At 39.1% G+C, this 25,006-nt stretch overlaps 2 protein-coding genes across 2 annotated transcripts; both read right to left on the reverse strand.

The window, feature by feature from the left end:
- Positions 1-8,292: 8,292 nt before the first annotated feature.
- Positions 8,293-9,792, reverse strand: LOC120282864. Its single transcript, XM_039289700.1, has 2 exons — positions 9,108-9,792; positions 8,293-9,017 (listed from the first exon to the last, which is right to left on the reverse strand). Exons 1-2 carry the CDS (start codon positions 9,790-9,792, stop codon positions 8,293-8,295), a joined length of 1,410 nt encoding a protein of 469 aa, XP_039145634.1.
- Positions 9,793-12,681: 2,889 nt separating this feature from the next.
- Positions 12,682-13,100, reverse strand: LOC120282865 (probable protein phosphatase 2C 23). The gene is made up of 2 exons (XM_039289701.1): positions 12,900-13,100; positions 12,682-12,795 (listed from the first exon to the last, which is right to left on the reverse strand). The coding sequence occupies exons 1-2, from the start codon at positions 13,098-13,100 to the stop codon at positions 12,682-12,684; spliced, it is 315 nt and encodes a 104-aa protein (XP_039145635.1).
- Between the last annotated feature and the right edge of the window lie 11,906 nt (positions 13,101-25,006).

Consider the following 25,006-nt stretch of genomic DNA (forward strand, 5'->3'; position numbering starts at 1 on the left):
ACAGGTACCTTGCGTCGTGGTATGATTGAAACTACACATCACCTATTCATTCATTGCACGATCGCATTAGGTACTGGGAATCATTTCGCTCAGATCCTATAGACAAATAGGGTACTAGATTCCATGGCTAACCTTTGTGATGGTTGGCTCCAGGAACTTGGACCTACACATAGCTTGACTTGGTCTTTACTAGCAAGAAATGAGTGCATTTTTAATTCTAAAACATTCTCATTATCTTCCTTGATTTTGAATTTAGTCATTTGTTCCTCTTTTGGTTATCTACAACTCCTGAGATAAAATAGCATAAGCTTGAGGGTTCCATTGTCGCAATGAAAAGGTATATACAGTTCCTAGGGACTTCCATGCATGACCTTGAAGATTGTCCCCATGCTTTCTTCGGCTAGTATGTAGCCCTATCTCTACACACTGATGCGTACCGCTAGCACATAAATCATTCAAGTAGTAAATATATATCATTCCCATGAGGACTTTGTTACTAATTACCAATTTCTTGTAATCAAAGTTATTTAGAAGAATCGATAGGTATGTGAATTGTAGAAATAACAAGCAATGAAAACTAAAACTAACAAAATTAAGGCTACTAATGGTTGAGATGATTAATTCGGATTACAAGGGCTCCTAGGATTAAGGTTTGCCACAATAATAGCTAAAAGTCTTTGTATTGACACTTTCTTGGTTAAGTTTATTTGCTTTAAAGGTAGAATACCCTAGGATACTCAGTATTTTCTTTCAGAATATAGTGAGTTATCTAACTTAGAACAACTCCAACTTTCATGGTAATTGAATCTAATTAGATCCTTTAAGTTCTATAATATCCAGTAATCCTAAAAAAAATTATAATCTATGACTTCAGGTTCAATTCTATGGTTTTCAACTCCTTAGTTCACCTTTTGGTTCTTTATTTGGTATCTAAAATCATGCAAATATGAGGGGCTCAACTCATTCACAAGCATTAAGTACCATAAATTGAATCAAAAGCAAATAAGCATTAATATGAAAACAGAAGTAAATACATAATCAATTATCTAAACATTGGGCTAATCCCAGTCCTAGAACAAAAGATCTATTCGCTCATGTTCGATTTACATGCTAAAAAGTTCATATCAATCATAGATCTAAACATGGAATAAATCAATGAATAAGAAAAAAGAAACTCTTGATCCTCCACGCATGATATAGATCGATGAATCTCTCCCCCGATCCTTGTCCTCTTTCTCCTTTTTGATAGCTTTAGATGATCTCCAACCTTTAGAGAAATCATCTCCTTGTTCTCATCGCCAAAAGATTCTTCTTTAAAATTCTTTTTTTTTTGGTATTATATATAGAGGAGGATTAAATTAGGGTTGCGATGGAGGCAAATATCAATGACTATGTTATTTGGCACGAGCGGGTTATACTTTTTCTAGAGTTTGAGTCTTTTAAATTTCTACACCGTGATCCATGGGTGTGGTAACTACCACAAATCACCCGCATTTCAAATGAAGGCTAAAATTCACTTATCTACATGTGAACTGATGCAGAGCAGTAATTTGAACTAAAAGAGTAAAATTGAACTAGAAATATGGGGAAAGATGCATGATTAACTAAGAAATGAAACCTAAATCTAATAAAAATAGATTTCATGAGTGCATTTCATATCATGTTTTATATAGCTCCAAATTATAGTTTATCTTGTCCTTTAGAATTCTTTTGTTATATTTGATACTATTCTGAGAATAGTTTGGTTATTGTACATAATTCTAGGGCTTGAAAGTAATAGGAGTGGAATCAGATGAAAATCAGGAGGAGAACAATATTTTTCTAAGTGTTCAAGCTAAGCATGAATCGAGCACAGTCATGATCCTTTGCCGTGCTTATTATAGTCTTCAGAAGAGTTAAGCTATAAGGCAAGCAAGAGTATGCTCCAGGGCAAGCACGGGAATGTTTTTTCCCCGTGCTTTTCTCTAGATTTGGAAGTTTTCTTCTTTCAACCCAAGCACAGTTACAATGTTCCTTTCATGAGCGTGCTTGGTCTTAGCATAGGCAGAGCATGACTGTGTTCGTCCCGTGCATTTCTTGGGATTTCTAGGGTTTTCTACACTCAGCTGAAGCACAAGTTTAATATTCCTTTCACGAGCATGCTTGGTTGAGCACGAGCAGAGCACAACCATGCTCTCTCCCCATGCATTTCTTTGCCTGGACACTTAGGCGATTTCCACCAAAGCCCCAAGAAAAGCACTGCTCAAGCACGCCCATGCTTAGAACGTATTGAGCCCAAAAAGTTCTTTTTATTTTCCAAATCTTGGTTTTCTTGAGGTGAACTTGACAAGGGTTTGGAGAGCCATTTTTGGATATTTGTTTGAGGTCAAGAGCAGACTTCACCACACCTTTTGGGGGGACTAGGATAGCATTGGAGGCGCATTTGAGGAGTGGAGCTAGCAAATCCAAGGAGTTCTTTGAGTCAAATTGAGGAGATTTTGCAAGAAAGAGGGAGACATGATTTTTTATGTTTTTGTACCTTTTTTTCTCTTTCAATTGTATGAACTCATGAGGAGCTGCCCTGGGCTATGAAACTTGATGCTTTGTGTACTTTGACTTACTTGTTTTTAATGATTATGGAGTTTCATAGAGTTCTTATGTTAAATCTTGTGTTTTATAACTTGATGTGCTTGATTTGAATAGTTGTAGTTGTGAAACTTGACGTGTGTTGATTGTTGTAGTTGTATTCATCTTGTGTGAGTGCAAAACTCAACTAGTCGCAATTGCAAAACTAGACGTATAGGAAAACCATAGATACAACATTCCTTTTGAGCACACATAAGAACCTTGAAATGTATCTGATAATCTTTGGAAGGAAGTCAGTATACTAATGCACTTGGGAATTAGTCCAGGGCATTACTCCTCATTGTCAATACATCTTATCTGTCTTCGCCTACCTTTCATCCTTCTTGTTTCAATTCACTGTAGTTAGTTGAAACCAATCCAATTATTGATCGACTAGAGATTAGAGGAAAAATTAGTGCTAGGAGTCCCAATCCCTGCGATTCGACAATCCTAACTCTCACGGGGTACCACTTTATTACTTGTTATGATCCGTGCACTTGCGGAGAGTATATATCAAGATTATAATTTATTACTTATCACGCACCAAGCCCTAGGGCGGTCTTGTTACTCGCTTATTTGTACCATTGTGTTCTTAGGTACCCACACTCAGTGGACTCTTATTTTTGTTCTCCTCTTCTTTTCTCTATTGTCCTATTTCTCTTATACTATTGTTTTTATTTTATTAATAAATTTATGCTTTATCTATTTTATAAAAAATTAAATAAATAAATAAATAAATGGGCAGAGGGAATGGCCTAACAGCAAAGAAATAATGAGAGCATGTCATTCACTCGTTCCCATGGATATGGTTAAATAAAAACCATTGTTGCAATACTCTAATATCATCAACGTATAGGTTGTGTAGTCATCATTATAACCCAATATAACCTTTTTTTTAATATTGTATTTTTTTAATTAATTTCTGAAATATGCATTTTCTTGATTATTTACGGAAATACGCATATTTTATTTTTTAAATTTTTTTTTAAAGTTGCTGATCCCACCAATTTTTTTAATATTAAACTTTTATTTGTTTTTAATCATAGGTCCCATTATTTTTAATATTAAACTATTTTTTAAAAAAAAACCTTGGATCCCTTTTTTATTTTAAATTAAAATATAGTTTTGCATTTAAATCCTTAAAATTTCATAATATTTTCTTATAATCATTACCACTTCTACTCTCTTATTTCTACTTTAACTAATTCTAATACACTATTAATAATTTAAATAATGTTAATATTTTTTTATAATAACAAAATATTAAACATCCAAGAATTTTAACAGTCACGATTTTAACATGTAAAAATTACTTCCACAACTAAAACAAATTAGGACATACCTTGCGGCCCTTGATCGGTGTTCCTCTTGACCAAGGTAGCCTCCTTCATTCGGTTCAACAAGAATATGAAATTTACTAGCTTTAATGTAAAGGAAATAAAATAACTTTGTAAGAAAATAAAGAAACCAAAATAACACAAATTTTAGAAGAGAACTTCTCTGTATATTGATAATCTTTCTTACCACAATGCTTGTGTGTTTTTACAAGCCTCCGCCTAACAAATGGATGGTTAGGATTAATTTAATCCAATGGCTCTCGTGAATGGGGTAGATGTCACCTGCCACCAATAATTCATCATATCAACTTCCAATAATGCTCTCAACCTATCTTATTAGTTGTAGTTTTGACTATTATAATATTTAGAGATAATTTTAATTTTTATTAATGCTCTCTACCTACCCCAATAATTGCGTATTTGACTATTCTAATATTTAGAGATAATTTTAATTTTTATTAATTCTCTCCACCTACTAGGTTTGACTATTCTAATATTTGGAGATAATTTTAATTTTTACTTATTAAAATTTTGACAATAATAATTTTTATCTATTAAAATTAGTTAAAGTAAAAATAGGAGAGTAGAAATAGAAAAAAAAATAAGTTATAACAAAATATTATGAAATTACAAGGACATCAATGTAAAACTATTTTTAATTTAAAATACAAATGGGACCCATGGTTTTAAAAAAATAATATTAAAAAATAATGGGATCCGCAATTTTTTTAAAAATAAAAGTTTAATATTAAAAAAATGAGTGGGATCCAGAACAGTAAAAAAAATTATTAAAAAAATAAAACATGCGCATTTAATTATGAAATGTTTATTGTGGAAATTAATTTAAAAAATACAATATTATAAAAAAACCCAATATATTATCTTTGTAGCATTCTGAAATAAGTAGAGAACTTTTCACCCAAAAATGTTCATAAAATACACATCCCAAAATCAAGTAAAAGAGGGAAGAGAGATGAATCTCCTCCAAGATCTCTGTTGGAATTCCGACGATGGCGGCGTTGACGGTGGCGGCGAAGGAGGTGTGCAGTGAGGAGATCATTGAGTGGCCTCTCAAACGCCAAGTACCAACCTTAAGGCTCCGGAGAAGACGTACGCTTTGTTGAGATCGAACCAAGGGAGGTCTCCGCAATCCCAAGTTACGTGAACAAAGTTGATTACCCCGAATACAACAATCTTCACACACTGTAAAAGACTTTTTACAGAAGAGCAAGGTTACACAAATAAAAGGGGAGAGCTAAGCACACTCACAGTTCCCTTTTTTCATAGCATATATAAAAAACAAAATACCAGCTACTACTAATATATTACAGCAATAAAGGAAGAAAACTAAAGCTAAACTTAACTCAGTCAAAGTACTAATGAAAAGACACGAATAAAGCAGTATCCAATAGAAGATACAGGATATAAAGGCAAAGTCTTCTCCTGTGCCAGCATCACCAATCTCCATGCAGATAGTGGCAGAGATGTCACGCACCTCCAATGGGTTAAATCCAAGCTGTCCATCACTCATAGGTCCCGATGTAACAACATTGTAAAGCAGCCAACCAGAGAACCTTGTATGGATTACAAACCAACATGCCCTCCCTTAATCCATGCTACGAGGTTCAAGATCTGTTACACCAAGCTGTTGACGCAAGACTGCAAACTTCATAATGGGCAAAGCCTTTGTTAAAATATCTGCCTTCTGATCTCCAGAACTCACTGACTCCACCATGATCTTTCCTTTCTCGATGCACTCCCTGATAAAATGAAATCACGTATCAATATGCTTACTGCGTCCATGATGTACAGGGTTTTTCATCAAAGCAATAGCGAATATATTGTCAACATATATTGTTGCTGGTTTAAGCTTATTTCCAGTTATTTCACTAATTATGCTGGCCAACCACACTGCTTGACAAGCCGCTACAGCTACCGCCATGTACTCCGCTTCACAAGATGACAGTGCAACTGTTCTCTGTTTGTATGTGCTCCATGACACCAAGCCATTGTTAATATAGAATTCCATCCCTCCAATGCTCTTGCGATCATCTTGGTCACCTGCAAGATCGCTATCAGAATACCCAGTGAGCTCCTCATCATTTCCTCCTCTTGTGTATACCAAACCAAAGTGAATGGTCCCCTTTAGATATCTCAAAATCTGTTTTACACCCTTGAGATGCAACAACGTTGGTCTCTCCATGTATCTACTGAACACACCAATAGCATATGATAAGTCAGGTCGTGTGTGCAGAAGATACCTGAGACACCCAATGATGCGACGAAATTCTGTAGCATCAACCAGTTCTCCCTCCCCATCCTTATGCAGCTTCACTCTATGCTCCATGGGAAGTTTCGTAGCTTTACACTCGCTCAATCCAAACCGTTGAAGTATTTCGTTGGTATAAGCGGATTGTTTAAGAGTAATCATCCTTTCCTTCTGCTCAACTTCAATTCCCAAATAATATGATAATGATCCCAGATCACTCATTTTAAACTCCTCCTTCATCTGCATCTTAAATTGATCAATTTCTTCTCTGCTTCTTCCTGTAACTACCAAATCGTCTACGTAGAGACCAACAATAACTGCAACTCCATTCTCATGTCTCATGTACAAAGTTTGCTCCTGTGAGCATCTCACAAAACTGAGAGTTTTTAGATGATCATCCAAATGTGAATTCCACGCTCTTGGGGCCTGACGTAGTCCATATAACGCCTTCGACAATTTATACACCATATGCTCTTTTCCTGGTATGACAAACCCCTCCAGTTGTGTAACAAACACCTTCTCCGTTAGTATCCCATTCAAGAACGCCGACTTCACATCCATGTGATCGACCTCCCATCCTCGATTAGCAGCAACAGCTTGTAACACCCGTATCGTATCGAGTCTCTCCACCGGTGCAAAAACTTCATCGAAATCAATTCCATGATGCTGAACGTATCCCTTAGCTACCACCCTTGCTTTATGCCTGATTATCTTACCCGCAGAATCTCGTTTAATTTTATAGACCCACTTCAATTCAATGGGCTTGTGCCCAGGTGGTAGTTCAGTCAAGACCCAAGTACCATTTTCCTCTATAGTTTCAATTTCTCTCTTCATGGCCTGCTCCCATACAGCTTCGCCCACAGCTTTAGAATAAGAAACAGGTTCATCTGCTTCCATTAATAGAAGGTCTTCAAACTCCTGTTCTTCTTCAGTCTTCGCATATATGTCCGCAAGAGCTTTGTATTTCTGAGGCCTTTCATCTGTATCTCTTGTGTTTTCTATCTCAGAGCCAGAATACAAGGTCTTCCCAATAAGAGATGTGGTTGTTACACATGATATCCCGCCCCCAAGAAGCAATGGCCTTTCTCTAGTGTCATCTTGAGTGTTTGGTGCAGCATGGGCAAGTGCTGCATCAGCAGACGCACTCATTATGTTCTTCATACTCCTTTCCTCCATATTTGTAGAGCTTCTCAAGACCTCACCATCTGCCTCTGTTGTTGATACTATAAACGCTGGATAGTCATGTGAGTTTATTTCACTTCTTTTGCACCATTCCCATTCCACATCTTCCTAAAATAGGACATCCCTGCTTACATGGAGTCTGTTGCTCTATGGATCACATAACCGGTGTGGCTTACTCCCTTCTTCTACCCCGAGATAAACCATGGTTCTGCTACGGTCATCCAGTTTCTTCAAATGTGGCTCCGTTACCTTGGCGTGAGCTACACATCCAAACACCCTCAGGTGTCCCAGGTGAGGTTTCCTCCCGTTCAAAGCTTCGAATGGGGTGCAATTTCCCAATGCCTTAGTTGGTAGGCGGCTTAGAAGATACACAGCATGCCTCACAGCTTCTCCCCAGAATTTCCCGTGCACATGTTTACTCTTGAGGAGGGATCTCGCGGTGTTCATGACGGTACGGTTTCTCCTCTCCACTACACCATTCTGTTGCGGTGTATAAGGCGCGGTGAAGTGTCGCTTGATGCCCCATTCATCACACATCTCTACGAACTCATTTGATACAAACTACCCGCCACGATCCGACCTCACAGTCTTTATTTGATACCCCGTCAGGTTTTCCACTAGTTTTTTGAATTTTTTGAATTTAGAACAAACTTGGTTCTTAGTTCTTACAAAATACACCCACACCCAACGTGTAAAATCATCAACAATAAGGAAAAAATATTTGTTACCTGCTAACGTGCATGGTGCAATGGGTCCACATAGATCAACATGCAGCAGCTCCAAGGGTTCCTCCGCTCTAAACTCCGCTTAAGCTGGTAATGAGTTTCTGGTTTGCTTAGAGACAAGGCAGCCTTCACATAATCTGTTTGGGTGTGTGATCGTCGGGAGTCCATTGACCAGTTATTTCTCACCCATCACCTTCAATGCATGAAAGTTCACGTGCCCAAGTCTGGTGTGCCAAAGCCACGCTGGATCTTCCAGACTAGCTATAAGGCAGGATAGTTCACATGTTTCAAGTTGAATCTTGTATAATCTATTAAAAGTGCGTCTCATGGACATCAACAGCACACCATTTTCATCATAGATTCTCAAAAATTCACTGATCATTTCAACTTCATTGCCATTCTCAGTCATTTGACCTAGGCTTATGATATTACTCCGGAGCTTTGGTATGTAGTACACTTCAGAGAGAACACGATGATCTCCATTCTTACACTGCAGCAAAATGGTTCCCCTTCCCATTATTTTAACAGTTGAGCCGTCACCGAACTTTACCATAACAATGATGCTTTCATCCAGTCTCTGAAACTTTTCACGATGCCCCGTCATGTGGTTGCTCGCGCCATTATCTAAATACCACACATCTATATACGATTGTTCTTTCTCAGTATTATATAACTCAGGAATTACCTCTTCTTCATTTAACATCACTGTGTCTTCCTTCTTCTCACTCTTTTGTGTTTCCTCTTCAGATATAGTTAACATAAGGGCTGGTTCTTCATCGTTAATCAGATTGATCTCCTCATCTCGCTTCTCACTCCAACATTCAGACACATAATCCCCGAGCTTATTGCAGTTGAAGCACTTGATATGTCTTTTGTCTCTGCCTCCGCTGCTGCTTCCCTCTTGATACAGAGAACTAGGAATGCCGCGGCCACTTCTGCCTCATCCACGGCCTCTGCTACGTCCCCTTCCCAAGCTTCGCCCATCAGGACCTCCCCTATTTAATTTCCACTTCTCTTCACTGTCTCTTTTGGCCCGAGCGCTCCATTCTTCATGGGTAAGAAGCAGCTGATCACCATGATGATCTTCCCTCCGTATACGTTCTTCGTATGCTTTTAGTCGACCAATAGCTTCCTCAAATACCATAGTATCTACATCAAATAGTTGTTCGAGAGATGCGACAACTTGCAGAAACCTACTCAGAACTGAGCCAAATAGCTTCTTCACAAGTGTGCCATCAGCCATGGTTTCTCCAAGTTCCCCGAACTTATTTGCCAGAGCACTGAGTTTTCCTGCGAACTCATCTATAGACTCATTCTCCTTCATCTTCAGGGCTTCAAATTCGCTCTTGAGAGTCTGCAGCCTTGCCTTCTTCACTCTATCCACACCAAGAAAGCGAATTTTAATGCTATCCCACACTTTCTTCGCAGTCTTCTTCTTAGCGATCTGCATCAAGATATCCTCTGAAACAGACTGAAAAATACAAGCCTGCGCCATCTTGTCCTTTCTTGCATCCACCGCCACTCCGGCAGCCGGTACGATTGCCTCCCACACTCCTTGAGCGTCCATGTTAGCCTCCATTTTGATCGCCCAGGTAGAATAGTTCGTAAGAGTGAGCATAGGAAAATGCAGCGGAACAACTCCATCTTTTGCTGCCTCCTGTGTGGTGATCGCCATGTCTTCGAGCCGAAGATACTTTGGCATACACCACAAGCTTGGATACCAGATGTTAAGATCGAACCAAGGGAGGTCTCCGCAATCCCAAGTTCCGTGAATAAAGTTGATCACCCCGAATACAACAATCTTCACACACTGTAAAAGACTTTTTACAGAAGAGCAAGGTTACACAAATAAAAGGGGAGAGCTAAGCACACTCACAGTTCCCTTTTTTCATAGCATATATAAAAAACAAAAGACCAGCTACTACTAATATATTACAGTAATAAAGGAAGAAAACTAAAGCTAAACTTAACTCAGTCAAAGTACTAATGAAAAGATACGAATAAAGAAGTATCCAATAGAAGATACAGGATATAAAGGCAAAGTCTTCTCCTATGCCAGCATCACCAATCTCCATGCAGATAGTGGCAGAGATATCACGCCTCCAATGGGTTAAATCCAAGCTGTCCATCACTCATAGGTCCCGATGTAACAACAGTGTAAAGCAGCCAACCAGAGAACCTTGTATGGATTACAAACCAACACGCTTAAGTGGTAAGTTTCTCATTTTTGGGTGAACATCCTTCTGTGAAGCTGGCAATTATGAAGAGTTCGATGGAGGCTTTTTTGGACCATCAGTGTGGGAGATTGAAGTTAACGGGCTAAAAACAGCCGTGTTCACCGAAAGAGGCAACTTGTGGACAATGCTTCAGATTGTCTCAAATAACGGCAGAGTGTAGACATAAAATGGTATGTCTCAGGTGCTTGGGCGTTGGACATCTGGCAGTGAGATGTCAGGTGGATTTAAAATGGATCCCTCATCGCAAGAGTCTCCATATTAGATCTAAAAGGATGACAGAGGGAACACTAGTGCAACTTGAAGCTGTACAACAAACAACTTCGCGTAATTAAAAGCCTGGTCGGGTATCTATTTCGCTACCTCTCTCGCTAGAGATTTCTTTTACTCAGGAGGAACTGGCAAAAGGTGGCTATTCTACCAATTGTGGCGGGCTTCATCAATGAATCAAGTATGCTGGAGGTTGCTCCCTCTCAAGTCAATAAACAACTTGCTGGGTCTATTACTCCGGTGAATGAATGCACATTTATGGTGCCTCTTGCAAGCAAGAAAAATGTTAAGGAGGTCAGCAAGCTTGGAACTTTCAAGGTCTTGATAAAGGATGGCCCCTGTAGCTTGAAAATTGCCCCATGGTCGGCAAAGTTGGATGCCGACAGGAGGGCATCTGGTGAGGAAAATGGATGCTTTTGTGGAACCTCATGTTGCATGGGTGGGCGTGCAGCATTATTATGGAGGTTCTTCAGCCGGCGGGGGAGTTGGTAAAGCTGTTACAGGCGACGATACCCCATAAAAGATTTATTACAGCGCTGGTGCGGCGATGACTTGGAGCTACACTTCCGTTGGAGGTTGATGTCAGTCTAGGGTTGACAAAATATCTTGTGCTTATTACTACACACCGTGGATCATTTCTGGTGTTTAGAAGGAAATTGGGCGGCTATGTGCTGTCGGAGATGGGGGCCAAAGTGGTAGATGGCTGTCTGGTGGAGTGTCGTCTCATCCATGAGCTGTCAAGGGAGGAGAAAGGGAAGCTTAAGACCCATGCATCACATCCAACTTCAATTGGAGGTTGTGAAGGTGCAAGGTGTCCTATAGAATTGCGACCAAAGAAGCCGTCGGAGACATTGCAGGCTGAGATACTGGCAATGGTTGAGCATTGTTCCCACAATGGCAGAGATAGGGTCTTAACGAAGGTGGTTGAGTCTCGCTCCCACGCCGGAGTTGTTAAGCCTATGTCTCACTCATTGCCGCCCGGGAAATGGACCGGTGGTCATTTTGGCTTACGGAGATGGACCGGCGATCGGGAGAAGGCCCGGTCACCCAAATTGAGAAGTAACAAGTCGAGAGGGTTGGACCCGAGGCTCCAACATGTCGACTAGTGGCGTGTCTAAATGCTGCATGCGCAAAGCTCCAGCATGTGGCAGCCTCGCAGCATCCGATGTTAGGGCAACCAAGGTGGCAGACATGCGAGATGAGGACAGGTGTATAACGTTGTTAAAAATTCATTCTACCTTGAGAGTATGTGAGGCAAAGATGTCGGCTAAATTTTTTTGTATGGTCACTTAACTTTACTAGTATATCAAATCAGTCACCAAATTTTAATTTGAATCAATTTGATCATTGTCCTTTCATTTCATCTCACAGGCTAGTCACTATCCATTTTCTGGTTGCCCTTTGCTTATGTGGCACTAGGCATGTTTAGTTGACTAGTCCACATCAGCAGCTTAACTTAAATGACTGCCATGTCAACATCTTCTTCCTCATTTTGCTTCAAACTTTAAGAGAAAACAATGGCGTTCCATTTGTTATTTTTCAGATTTCATTTGTTCTTAATCTGTGATTTTCTTTATTGCTAATGGCTCCAGAGTTCCTCGTGAGCAAGCAGAATTGAGTTCTTTTCAAGTGGAGCTAAAGGAGGTGCAATATGAATCTGAAGAAAAGGCCTTGCCAATGACTTGTGAGCCAAAAATTACTGAAGAATATCATGATGAGGATGAAAGAAGGAAGAAATGGAGACATGAAGAAAGGAGAGAAGAGAAAGAGAGAAAACGTGAGAAGCATGAGAAGAAACACTCTCGGGATTCAGATGAGAAGCGGAGGCACCGCAAGGACAAGGAGAGGAGACACCATGACTTTGACTGATCTAATGCGTTGCAAACCCTGTAGTTAATTCTCTATAAACCCATTACCACTTGGATTCTATCTCAACTGAATTTTTGAGGCTAAATTTGTCCTCAACCAAACCATCATCTTCCTCATTAGCAAGTGGGTGGGAACTGCCATCATTAATGCTTCCCTCATACCGATGCATGAACCCATCTTTAGTGTTATACCTATTTGAGAAAACCAACACCAAAAGCTCTGGTGATCTTCAATGAGCCCTTTACTCTATCATTCACTATTGCTGAACAATCATCAGGATGCTCATTTCTTAGTCTATGTACCTCCTGAATCACACATAACAATGCAATCAAAACTATTAAAATTCCATATCATATATATATAAACAAAGAAAAAAGATTATCAAAGAAATCATCTTTATCTTAATCACCTCTTGAACAGAAGTACTGTGATCCAAGGTTAATTGCAGGGCAGCTAAACAATGATTACCATTATCAACCACCTCTTTGATTATGGCCTCCTCACTGATCATTCCAAGCTCCCACCTTTCAACATTCTTATGCGTCAGAACATCACGACTATCCCCAACACTCATGAGATAAACATCCTCACCCTTCATCCAAGCTCCCATTCCAAGCTCCCATTATTTTCCCTCAAAGTTTGAAGCAAAATGGGCAAGAAGATGCTGACATAGCGGTCATTTAAGTTAAGTTGCTGATGTGGACTAGTCAACTGAACATGTCCGGTGCCACATAAGCAAAGGGCAACCAAAAAATGGGCAGTGACTAGCCGGTGAAATAAAATGAAAGGATGGTGACCAAATTGATTCAAATTAAAATTAGGTGACCAATTTGATCTAATAGTAAAGTTAAGTGACTACCCAAAAAATTTAGCCCAAAGATGTCATATACATGTCTGATCCTTTGTTCTCAGAGATTGGTCTAGGCTCGAGAGTGGGCCTTGAGCCAAATGTGAGCAGTGTGGACCCATTGCTAATGTGTGAAGTGCAGCTATCTTTGGGCCAAAATTTGCACAAAAGATTAGTAAGCTTGAATCACTTAGTGGAGACCTCTTTGGACTGTGTTAGGCCAGACTATGGGCTTGGTGTTAGGCCAAGTGTTGCATTAGTTAATAGAGAGGTTCTTGGGCCAAAAGTTAAGGCAGACAGAAGGCTGAAGATGGTGACGTTACCATAGACAACTAGAGATAGGATTCAGAACATGGATGATATCTCGAGTGGTCACTCGAATAAGTTGGAGTCAAATTTCTCAAAGAGGGACATTAGTGAAATTTTAGTGGCCCCTGCGATGACACCCCCTGAAGGATTCAAATGGAAATTCTTATCAGGAATTTGGGCCACGATTCCGGAAAATGTTAATTCATCGTTAGGGGTTAAAAGTGTTGCATCCATCTCTAAGGACTCGGAGGCCACTAAAAATCTTTCAGTTGATAAAGCATCACCTGAAATCTTGTCTGAATCAGATGATTCAATTTCTGAATTTGAATGAAACCTCAGTGTTCTTTTGCCAGATTTACATGATGGTGCTGAGTTGATGACTTTAGGGTAACCATAGGGAACTAGAAGAAGTAAAAGACTAAAAAAAACCTTCTTCATGATTCAATGAGGATGCAGGGTTTCTTACGGAGCCCCCAAGTTGGCCAAAAAGAAAGTTTTGCGGGGAAACAATTTGGAAGATATGACCTCCAAACCTCTCCTTATCTCTAATGGGTCTGATGCACAAATTTCTAGTTATTGCAATGCATGTGGCATTAATTTTTTTGAATCTACACATGATTATATTTTAAATATTCATATGCTTGAGAAGATGTGCTACCTCTTCTAAGTTGTCATCACTTCATGTTTGTTGTTTACAATAATCAAAACATGAAGTGATCACAACTTCCATGTGGCCCGAAATTGGAGGCAGTCGTCTTGACCAATTCACCTACATTCCAGCAAAAGGATCTACGGGTGATATTATCATTGGATGGAACAATGTTCTCCTAATTGGAAGAATTGAAAAGGTGAGAGAGTTCAGTTTGACTGTGAATTCTTCTTCCAAGAAGGATAATTTTAATTGTCGTTACACTACAATGTACAGACCTACTACGATGACTTTAAAGCATGCCTTCTGGGAGGAGCTTTGTGCAAGTTGGGGGGAACCACATTTTCTGTGGATTTTTTGTGAGTAACTTCAATTAGAAATGCTAATGATTTTTTACAAGGTCTGGGCTTGTTGGAACCACCCATAATTAGTCGAAGATTTACCTGGACAAATGGACAATCGGACCCAATCTGGATGAAGTTAGATCGTTTCCTTGTTAACAATGATTGGGCGGCTCACTTTCCTAAACTTATTCAAAATAGTCTCCCTAGACTAGGGTCTGTCATGTGCCTATCAGACTGGAAGTGGGTAATCACTACTCCAATCCAAGACCATTCCTCTATGAATTATCTTGGACTACTTCAGAGGGATTTCAAGAGTTAGTAAATCAGTGGTGGGGGGAATTATCACCTATGGAATCAGGACATTTATTATTGCTAAAAAAGTGGCAGCTCTTCGCGAGCATCTACGCATATGGCCTAAATTTAACTTCAGCTATATCAAACTTAAAAAGCTAGAGCTGTAGCTAGAGGTAGAAAATTTTGACATTATTAAGGAAACAAGATGTCTTTTACTGCAAGAGTTACTACAGGAACATGTACTATTTAAGAAGTTGGGGGAGATTCGTAAGTCAGAAGTGATATACTGGAAACAAAGATCACGTTTGCAATGGCTGAGAGAAGGGGATGAAAACACAAAGTTCCTTCATGCGGTTGCAAATGGATGGCAAAATAAGAATTTTATTCCTTGCTTACGATATGGTTGTAACGTCATCGAAAACTCACATGATATTGGAAAGATTTAAGGTTAACTTCCAAAAACTTTTGGAGAACAAGGCTCATGTGGAGCTATTATAACTGGAACGCCCTTTTATGTTGGAGGAAGTCAAGACAGCTGTTTTTGAGTTGGGTGGGGACAAAGCCCGGGACCAGATGGTTTCCCAATTAAATTCTTTAAGAAATTCTTAAATACAATCAAATTGGACCTTTGGCAACTCTGTGAAGATTTTTTCATTGGAAGAGCCAATTTGGATAGAATTAATTAGGCAAATATTGTGCTCACACCGAAGGTGGAATCACCTGAGGCACGGGGGACTACAGACCCATCAGTCTCATCAACTCCACGCTTAAAATTCTGTCAAAGTTGTCGGTGATGAGGCTGAGTAAGGTCATGAATTCCCTTATGGAAGTGGATCAATCGTCCTTTTTGAAAGGTTGATGTATCTTAGACAACAATGTCATGGTGGAAAAACTACTTTTTAGTATTCATAAACGGAGGCTCCTGGAGCACATTCTAAAAGTCAATTTTGCGAAGGCTTACGATTTGGTCGATTAGAATTTTCTGTTCGACCTACTGAAAGCTAGGGGTTTTGGAGAATGTTGGATTGGCTAGAACAAATGCATTTTGTTTTATTCAAAGGAAAATATATTGGACAATGGATCACCAAATAGTTACATTCGCTATAAGAGGGGGCTTAGACAAGGAGACCTGCTATCACCTTTGTTGTTCATCCTGGTTACGGATGCTTTAAGTTCCATGTTTACACATGCACTGAAATCTAAGGTGTTGGTTAGCATGCCACTTGGCGATTTTGGAAGTCAGTGTACGAATTTTGAAGTTAATTCTACTTCTATTAAAAGGAATGACGGGCCTAGAAACTAACTTCACAAGAATTTCTCTTTTCTCAAGTAGAATGGGTGAGCTACCAGAGGTGGAAGCTGCCGAGACTCTAAACTGTGAAGTTGATCTCCTGCTGATCACTTAATTGGGAATCCTAATTTCGGATAGACAGCCTCATCGGCAAGATTGAAAAAGAATCATTCTTAAAGTGAGGAAGAGACTTTCATCTTGGAAATGGAGGTTTTTATCTAAGACACCTTACACTAGTCAACTCGGTTTTATCTATGCTGCAATGTATTGGATGTCCATCTTTTGACTACCAACTTGGGTTATTAAAAAGATTAAGCATCTTAGGAGGGACTTTTTATGGTATGGTCCAGACATTGATTATTCGACTTGTAGACTGGTTTACTGGAAGAATATTTGCAGGTCACGTGACCAAGGAGGGTGGGGTATTCTAGACCTTTACAATTTCAATCAAGCGTTGCTTGGAAAGTGGTGGTGGAAGTTTATGACGGATACAAACTGGTGTGGGTCAAAGGTGATTCAGTTCAATTATCGTGTGTCAATCTAGAATATGTATCCTAGGCGAATGGGTTGAATTTCCTTCTTTTGGAAAGGGTTGATTAGGTGTTTGCCGGCATTTAAAGGCTATCTTTTACATGATATCAGTTTGGGCCATGGAACAGTTTTATTGAATAACCCCTGGATTAATGTAATTACACCCATAAACTTATGACCGAAAGAATTCATGATCACTCAACTGCCAAATGGTACTATACGGGACCTCACCTATCTTTTGGAGGTGGCCCCTTTCTCTGAGAAGTGGGAAGTTTGGCAATACAGGGATCGGCATAGGGCTTACATCGAAGAATCAGGGATAAGAAATGTTGGAAGCTTACAGGGAATGGTGTACTCTCGGTCAAATCATTCTACAACTTCCTAATGGATGGTGGGTTGCGCTACCCATTGGTGAGGTTCTTCTGGCATAATAGCGGCCCTAGGAAGATTAATTTGTTTAATTGGCTGGTATGGAAAAACAAAATTTTGTCGCTTGAAAATCTTGAGAAACGACAGTGAAATAGGCTACCAACGACAACTTGTGTGATGTGTCACTCAGGGGTTAAGTCAATAGATCATCATTTTATTCACTATCCTTTTGTTAGATAAATCTGGGATTATTTCATTAGACTATTGCAGATTCCATAACCACCTATCTCTGTGGACAATCTTTGGGAATCGTGAAGGTTGTTTGTGCGACCTTCACTAAGGGTTATGGGAGATCTAGTGGTGAAAGCACTTGTGTGGAATGTTTGGCTTGCTAGAAATGACTATATTTTTAATGCAAATGTGTTGCTTGTTCATGTTGCTATTTTGAGAATTGACCACATGCTTTTATTCGAGTTCTCTTCAGTCATGGATAGCTCTCATGTGAAGCTGAAAGACTCCATGGCAATCATCCGACGTAGTTTATAGTTTATGGGACCTCGAGATGAGGAATCTTTTGGGATTTTTTGCGCTTAGGGAGGCACAAGATCTGAACACGGGTTAGGGGTCTTCTGCGGAGAGTAGGGAAGTTACCTTTGGTCCTCTTTTTGTAATTGTTTTCCTTTGGTTGGTGTTTTTTGTGACCACATCTAGTGGTTTGTGTTCTCCTCTTGTTTCCTACTCTACTTATGGTAGATAGAAGTGGTTAATTCATATTTAAAAAAAAAAAAAAAAAGCTTTTCACCTCCTTTTGCAGAGTCCTATATTTGGCATCTTACTCATTATTCCATAAATTCAATAATATAAACTAACAAAAATATCTATTGTTTTATATAGTTTACTAAACATTAATTTACTATAACATAAGAACATGATTAATATGCCAAAACGTTCCACATTTTTGTTTCTTTTCCATCCAACAATCCAAGTTACATTTATTTCTATTATAGAGCAATAAGTTATGTGCTAACAAAAGCACACTAAACTATACTCTGGGTATTTGTCCACCAGATTTAAAAAGCAACAAGGTTAGCTTGGGGGCCGGATCCCTCTCTAATATATCAGGAATTTGGTGGGTTTATCTTAAAGGACTGCTAAAAAATTTGGGATATTTTATCCAGAGCTATTCTTCAAAACGTTTTGGTTGAAAAAAAAATTTTACGTATTTTTTATGTCTGTTTTCTATCTCCTTTTTTTATTTTTAAAATTTCTAACTTATTTATTTTGTGGGTGTCTGTCTGCAACCCATGAGCAAAAAAATACAAAAACTGAAAGAGTAGACTAGCACCATCAAAAGAAACCTAAAGTTCATAGATTATAAAGACGGCGTTATGATTATCCCCATGGTGACACACACTAGTACCATCTTAGGTTAATCAAAGCATCCTTTTCTATTAAAGTGGATAAATCATAAAATTATTGAAAATGAAGAACAGCAAGTACAACAAGAACAACATAAAAGAAACTTGAAACAACAGACCAAAAAACCGAAGAGGAGAATTTGTCACCAAAGGTGATAAACTCCTAACAAGAAAGTGAAAAACAAAAAAAGAGGCAAACACAGCTGAGTGGAAGAGTCCACCAGGAAGCGCCAAAGGTCTACTCAGACTACGTACCAAAAACATCCACTAGATCAGGAGAAGACTACTCCATGTCGTTGGAATTTCCCTTTGGCCTCGCATTCAAGAAGACTAGCGAGCGCTTCAACTTTTGAGATGATTTCGTCAGAATATGGAGCTGGTCCCTAGCTACAAAAATCCAATCCAGTAACATGTGAATAATTACTGTACGTGAATTCATAGCATGGAAAGTAAAGATTCGCTTGTTTCTTTCAAGCCAAATTTCCAAAAACATTGCCCAGGCAAGAAGGTCCCACATGGTTCATTGTCAAACCTCTATGGAATAAATCTAAGAAGACCATACCTCTGAGATAACCTTAAAATGAGTAGGTAAATTTAAGGTTTGTTTAAAAAAGGCTCAAATTCTATCGGTAAAGTCATAGTGAATTAGAAGATGCTCTGTAGATTCTAAAGATCTGTGACATAAAACACAAGTATCGATCACACTTTACATGTTACAACCTTTTTGGCTAAATTATATGGGTTAGAATTCTGTTCTCATAAGATAGCCAACAAAAAAGAGTGATTTTGCTTGGACAACTCAATTTCTAGAAATAAGAATATAAAGCATTGTGTGTTCCTCCATCTATAAGGAATTTATAGAAAGATCGAACTTAGTAGCCTCCATTTTTTCCATATTCCATATTTTAACATCCTCTTGATCATTGGAATAGTCTGGGGTGGATGGCAAGAAAGGTAAAATCTCGGAGGAGGTTGTTGTTTGAAAAAGCAAATTCTGCAGAGAAGCATTTTGAGCAAGTTGTCTAATAGTTATCCAGGGAAAGTTGCAGTCATTAAAGAGGTTGACCCAAATGTCTTTAGGTGCTCTACCCTTGACTCAGTTGTCAAACCATAACAATGTAGAATCTCCATTTTTTACATTTTTGGAAGTACAAGATCAAAAGACAGTTAAGATTGTCCGAATACCTGCCCAGAAGAAGGAATTATACCTAGATGAAAAGTGAAGTAGTGTCCCTAGGCGCCCTTCATTTAGGTAATTAGCTTGAATTATTTTGGACCAACAACCCTTATGGCCTGAGAAAATTTCCCACCACCATTTACCTAGGAATGATTTATTGAATTCAAAATGATTCAGAATTCCCCACCCTCCTATTTCTTGAGGTCTACAAATTCTTTTCCAGTCTACTAGTCTCATACCTTTTGATCTCAAAACCAGGCCTTTCCAAAGAAAGTCTTTTCGGATCTTATCAATCGCTTTGATCACCCATATTGGAAGTTTAAAAACAGACATCCAATAGGTAGGAATTGAAGTAAGAACGGAGTTCAGTAGGGTGAGGAGACCCCCTAGAGAAAGATGGTTGGCCTTTCAGGATGAAATTTTTGAACGAACCATAAGTATCACTTTCATCCAGTCCTGTCTCCTAGGATGCCTACCTGAGATTGGGATCCCTAGGTAAGTGAAAGGTAAGCAATCTCTTTTGCAGTTGAGAATCGCAGCTAAGGAAACATTAGGTTGGAATACGTAGTTAGTGGAGACTAGAAGCTCTTTGAGAAAATAATTGTAAGACCAGAGACACCTTCGAACAGATAAAGGATCAGCTTGATAATTTAGAGGTCTTCCTGTCCTCCCGCTGAGAGGATGAATAGGTCATCTGCATATTGAAGATGACAGATCTTTGTTTCTTCTTCCAACATTACTCCAAGTAAGACTCCGGAACACAATGCTTTAGAAAACATGGCGCTCAGGGTATCTACTGCGAGAGTAAAATGCAAGGGTGAGAGTGCATCTTCTTGTCTTAGACCTCACTTATATCAAATATAGCCATGTTGCTCCCCATTGACAAGAACTCTAGCCTTAGCTGAGCTCAGAATAATCAAAATCCAGGAGATCCACTGAGGCCCAAAACCTCTTGCCACTATAATGTCCAGTAAAAAATTTGAATCTAAAGAGTCAAAAGATTTTGCAAAATCTACTTTAAAATCATAGCCTAGAAGCTTTTATTTTTGAAGATTGAAGATTAGTTCTTGGGCAGCAATAATATTATCAGCTATACATCTACCTTTGATGAAAGCTGATTATGTATCATCCACAAGTAAGTCTATGACCTTACTTAACCTATTAGCCAAGATCTTAGAAATGATTTTACAAAAAGAATTTATCAGGATAATAGGGCGGTAATCATTAATGGATTCTGGTGAATTTGTCTTAGCAAATGGAACAATCTAGGTGCCCCAAAAAGATGACTAAAATAATCAGAGAAGGTCTTCCCTATGAGCTGATCCCCTACTATCCATGTTCTATTGCTCATAATGCGAGGAATGAAGTTTTTTTCATTCTACTATTGGTTGTCATGTGAAACAATTTTGTGTTGGAATCTCCTTCTTTAAGCCAAGTAATTCTTGAACATTGCTTCTAGTAAAGCTCTTCTTGTTTCAGAAGTTAGGCAAGGTCCATTTTTAAGTTCTGAAAAACGCTGAGCTTCATCATAAAAAAGAGTCATAGTTTCATTAACTAAATCCAAGGAGTTGATCTCTAGAAATATAGAGTTCTTTCGTAATGTCATAGAGCCAACTGTTTCAGATGCCCATTTTTGAAACTTAGTTTTAAGTTGATTAATTTCTTTGAAAGTACAAAAGAACCACACACTTTCGGAGTAATCTCAGGCCACCAACCTTGGATTAGATTCACTAGATTTTCATTGGAATACTAGGATTTTTCAAAATGAAAAGTCTGAGGATTAAGGTAGTGAAGGCCAAAATCGAGACATATTGGCATGTGATCAGAGTGAAATCTATTTAGAGTGCATTAACATATTTTAGGAAAGGAGGTTGACCAATTTTGGGAAAGCAGAAACCTATCTAGGTGAACCCAGATTGGATATGATTGGCTATTTGTCCATGTGTACCCTCTACCATGAAGGGTAGGGTCCACTAAATTTAGTTCATCTAGAATATTTTGAGCTAAGATTACATCTCCTAGATTTGAAGGACCTTTATTCTTATCAAGAAGAGTAAACAACTCATTGAAATCTCCACAGATGATCCAGGGAGTGGAGCGCAATGTTCTAATAAAGAGAATTTCTTTCAAAGATTTGTTATTAGGTCTATAGACCGAGGAACATAAGTGATTACAACGTAAAAAGTGTCTACATGAATTAGGGTGCCACTGACTTGAGTTTATCCCAAGTGATTACTATACCCCTTGTTGTACCTATAGCGGGTACGAAAGCAAAGGAATCAAGGAAACACCCCCACACACACACACACACAAAATGGATCTTCATAGGGATCAATGAATATCCTCAAATTTGGTCTCTTGTAAACAGGTAATAACTGCTCTAGATGAAAGTAAGCAGTCTTTAACTAGGTGGCATTTATCTGGTCTACCCAGACCTCTAACATTCCAAGAAAGCACTTTCATTAAGGATTTTTTTGGTTTCCAGTAGACAGATCTAACAAAAGAATCTGCAAATGAGAAGATTGGGCTGATCTTTCATATTCAAGTATTTTTAACAATTCAATGCATTTCAACTTGTAATTTGGAGAGCCCAAAAAATTCATACCACACGATTTACTGTAATTAAGAATCTGAGCATTGGACCAAAAATTGAAAACGGAAGAGTTTAAAGAAGGCGTACATTCTGTCCGGTCTTCTGGGATTTTTTTTCTTGGCAGGTTTAGGTGGATGAGGGAGAAAACCTGCTTCTTCGTTTCACCGGGTTAAAGGTTTTTTAATTTTGTTGCTTCTTCTGACTGTAGTAACAATGGGATCTAACACTGGAAGATTTGAGGCTTGAGTCCCTTGTATCTGTGCAGACCCTGAGACTTCTGAAGCATCCAGTTCCATGCCTTCCTTACTTGGTTTGTCAGTAATCTCATCCTCCTGGAAAAAGTTTTCATGTGCTTCTAGAGCCATGTTATCTTCAATAAAGTTCACATCTTCTGCCAATTCGTCCTCCAAAAATTCCAGTTCATCATCATCCCACCCCCCCACCCCTCACCCGTCTACAAGCTCTTCATCAAGCGGGTTTTCGAAGATGGGATCAGATGGGTTCTGGTTTGTGGGCATGAATTTTTCAAAAAAGACTTTTGGAATTAAAGTCCAATCCCCATGCAAAACCACCCATGTATACGCTTCTGGGATTGGAAATGCCGTGGAAGAAATCTTTGCTTAAGAGGCACAGAGTTCCATGCTCTAACAAGTGTAATCAAAGTTTGCTCTATATTTGCAGTAACCAGATTACCTCCAGTCGAAACTTCAAAAGGTGTAACCGTGTCTCTAATCTTAGAATTAGAATGATAATCAGAGCATTCCTTATCTCGAGGCAATTAATGATCATCAATATTATTTCCAATTGAATTATTTGAGACCTCATCCAGAGCCACAACTAGGGGATCTATATCCATACCTAATAAAATATTGCCACCTTTTGCAATCTTATCTCCAAGTGGAAAGGAAGCATTCAAAGAGTTCAAAAGATTCTCATCTTTGGAGTTCTTATCCTGAGACTTGATCAACGGTGGAACATGATCATCTTTGAGGATCTTATCTTGTGGAAAATAAAATGAATCAGTGATCTATCATCTGAAGAGTGCCAAACTCGAGGCATAGACAGCTCCATTTGCATGGAGACAATACTTTGCTGGAAGATCAGATCCCTAGGCTGTTCTATGGCCATAGTAAATCCTCCCGACACACCGGTGCTATTCATCACAGTGTGTCACATCTCTCGGCATTTACACCCGCTGCCAGAGGGTTCACGTGATTTTTAGGTTCCCAACGTTCACCGGAGCTCCTTCACACATCTGGAGGATGATGTGGAGGGTCCGTTTCATTTATAGAATTGTCAGCGAACCCACTCTCCTCCATCGGCGGGTCTAGTCAGGAGCTGTGCTCCACGGACTTCCCAGGAATTTGAAAGGGAAATGACTATTTTTCTGGCACGTTCCCCTTTAAATCATGATGCACTTGATGAGTGCTTTGCTTTGGAAGAGGATCATTGTTACGAGAGACATCCTTTTTCATCAAAATTCTTTGACTAAGATTTGCTGTTGAAGGCCGATCGGTGGTTGCTGGGGCCTGAACCACTTTCGAACGTAAGGTTGGAATGCCATCATCTTCAAGCAGAACTTTGAAACTCCTAAAGCCAACGTCAACAATGATCTCCTTCGGGAGGGTAATTTTTTTTGTGGGATACCTTATTATGCTCGTGCTTCATTTTGAGCACCTTTTTTTAATTTGTATCAAAGTGAGCACTTTAATTTAATTTGCTTTCACAGGGAGGGCAATGTGGCTATTCCGGTGATTGAGAGCTGATGTGTCAACCGGAGATCTGACATGGAAATTTAATTCCCACCTGACTTGTCCCCATTGAAAAGCCACGTGGACAACTTATCCACGTCACCCAATTCTAAGCCACGTGGACAACTTACCCTTTTCTTCTCCCTTCTACTTCGTCTCCTTCACGTTTGTTCACAGAGAGAGCAGAGGTTGCCCTAACTATCTCCCGCCGTCCACCTTCTTCTCCTCCTTGTTTGCCGAAATAGAGCAGAGTTCCCAGAGAGAGTAGGCGATGAGAAACCAGGGACGCAGACCACCTCCAGAGCGCACACCAAGATACCAAATTGACTGACCACCTGAAGCTAGGATAAAAAAAAGAGGGCAGAAGACTATGCTAAGAAGGAAAGATGCAGCTGAGAAAATTGGATTTTTCACTGGAAAGGTGAGCAAGAAAGGAAAGAAAATCACTTGCAGCATATGTGGAGCTGCAGGACATAACAAAAGGTTTCATGGACAACAGGTAATTTAATGATAGTAAACAAAAGTTCCTTCTTGGTTTGTAATTCAAATCCAGCTTGTATTCATCTCCAGGGAACTAACATTGGCAATGGTGGCCATGGAGAACAACCCGGGCCTTCAGCAACAACTCTGCCCCAAGATGAGGTGATTTAATCACATGCTATGAATTGAAGTCCAGCAGGTCCTAATAATTACATTGTCCTTTGCAGGCTTATGACCCTATGAGTGGAATAGATCCACAAGTTTTGGAAGATCATTTGCAATTGGTAAGAATGTTGGTGGATCAATTTAATTTTACAATTTTGATCTTAATTTGTTATTTTATAAACTATCAGGTTGATCACCTAATTTAATTGCAATTCAGTGAAAAATTGATGCATCTCAAAATGTCCAATTAGAACCTTTGTAGGTACTGCTATTGAAATTTGGCACTACAGAAGTAGGA

The sequence above is a fragment of the Dioscorea cayenensis genome, chromosome 18 (genome assembly GCF_009730915.1).
Source record: "Dioscorea cayenensis subsp. rotundata cultivar TDr96_F1 chromosome 18, TDr96_F1_v2_PseudoChromosome.rev07_lg8_w22 25.fasta, whole genome shotgun sequence".
Classification (NCBI taxonomy): Eukaryota; Viridiplantae; Streptophyta; class Magnoliopsida; order Dioscoreales; family Dioscoreaceae; genus Dioscorea; species Dioscorea cayenensis.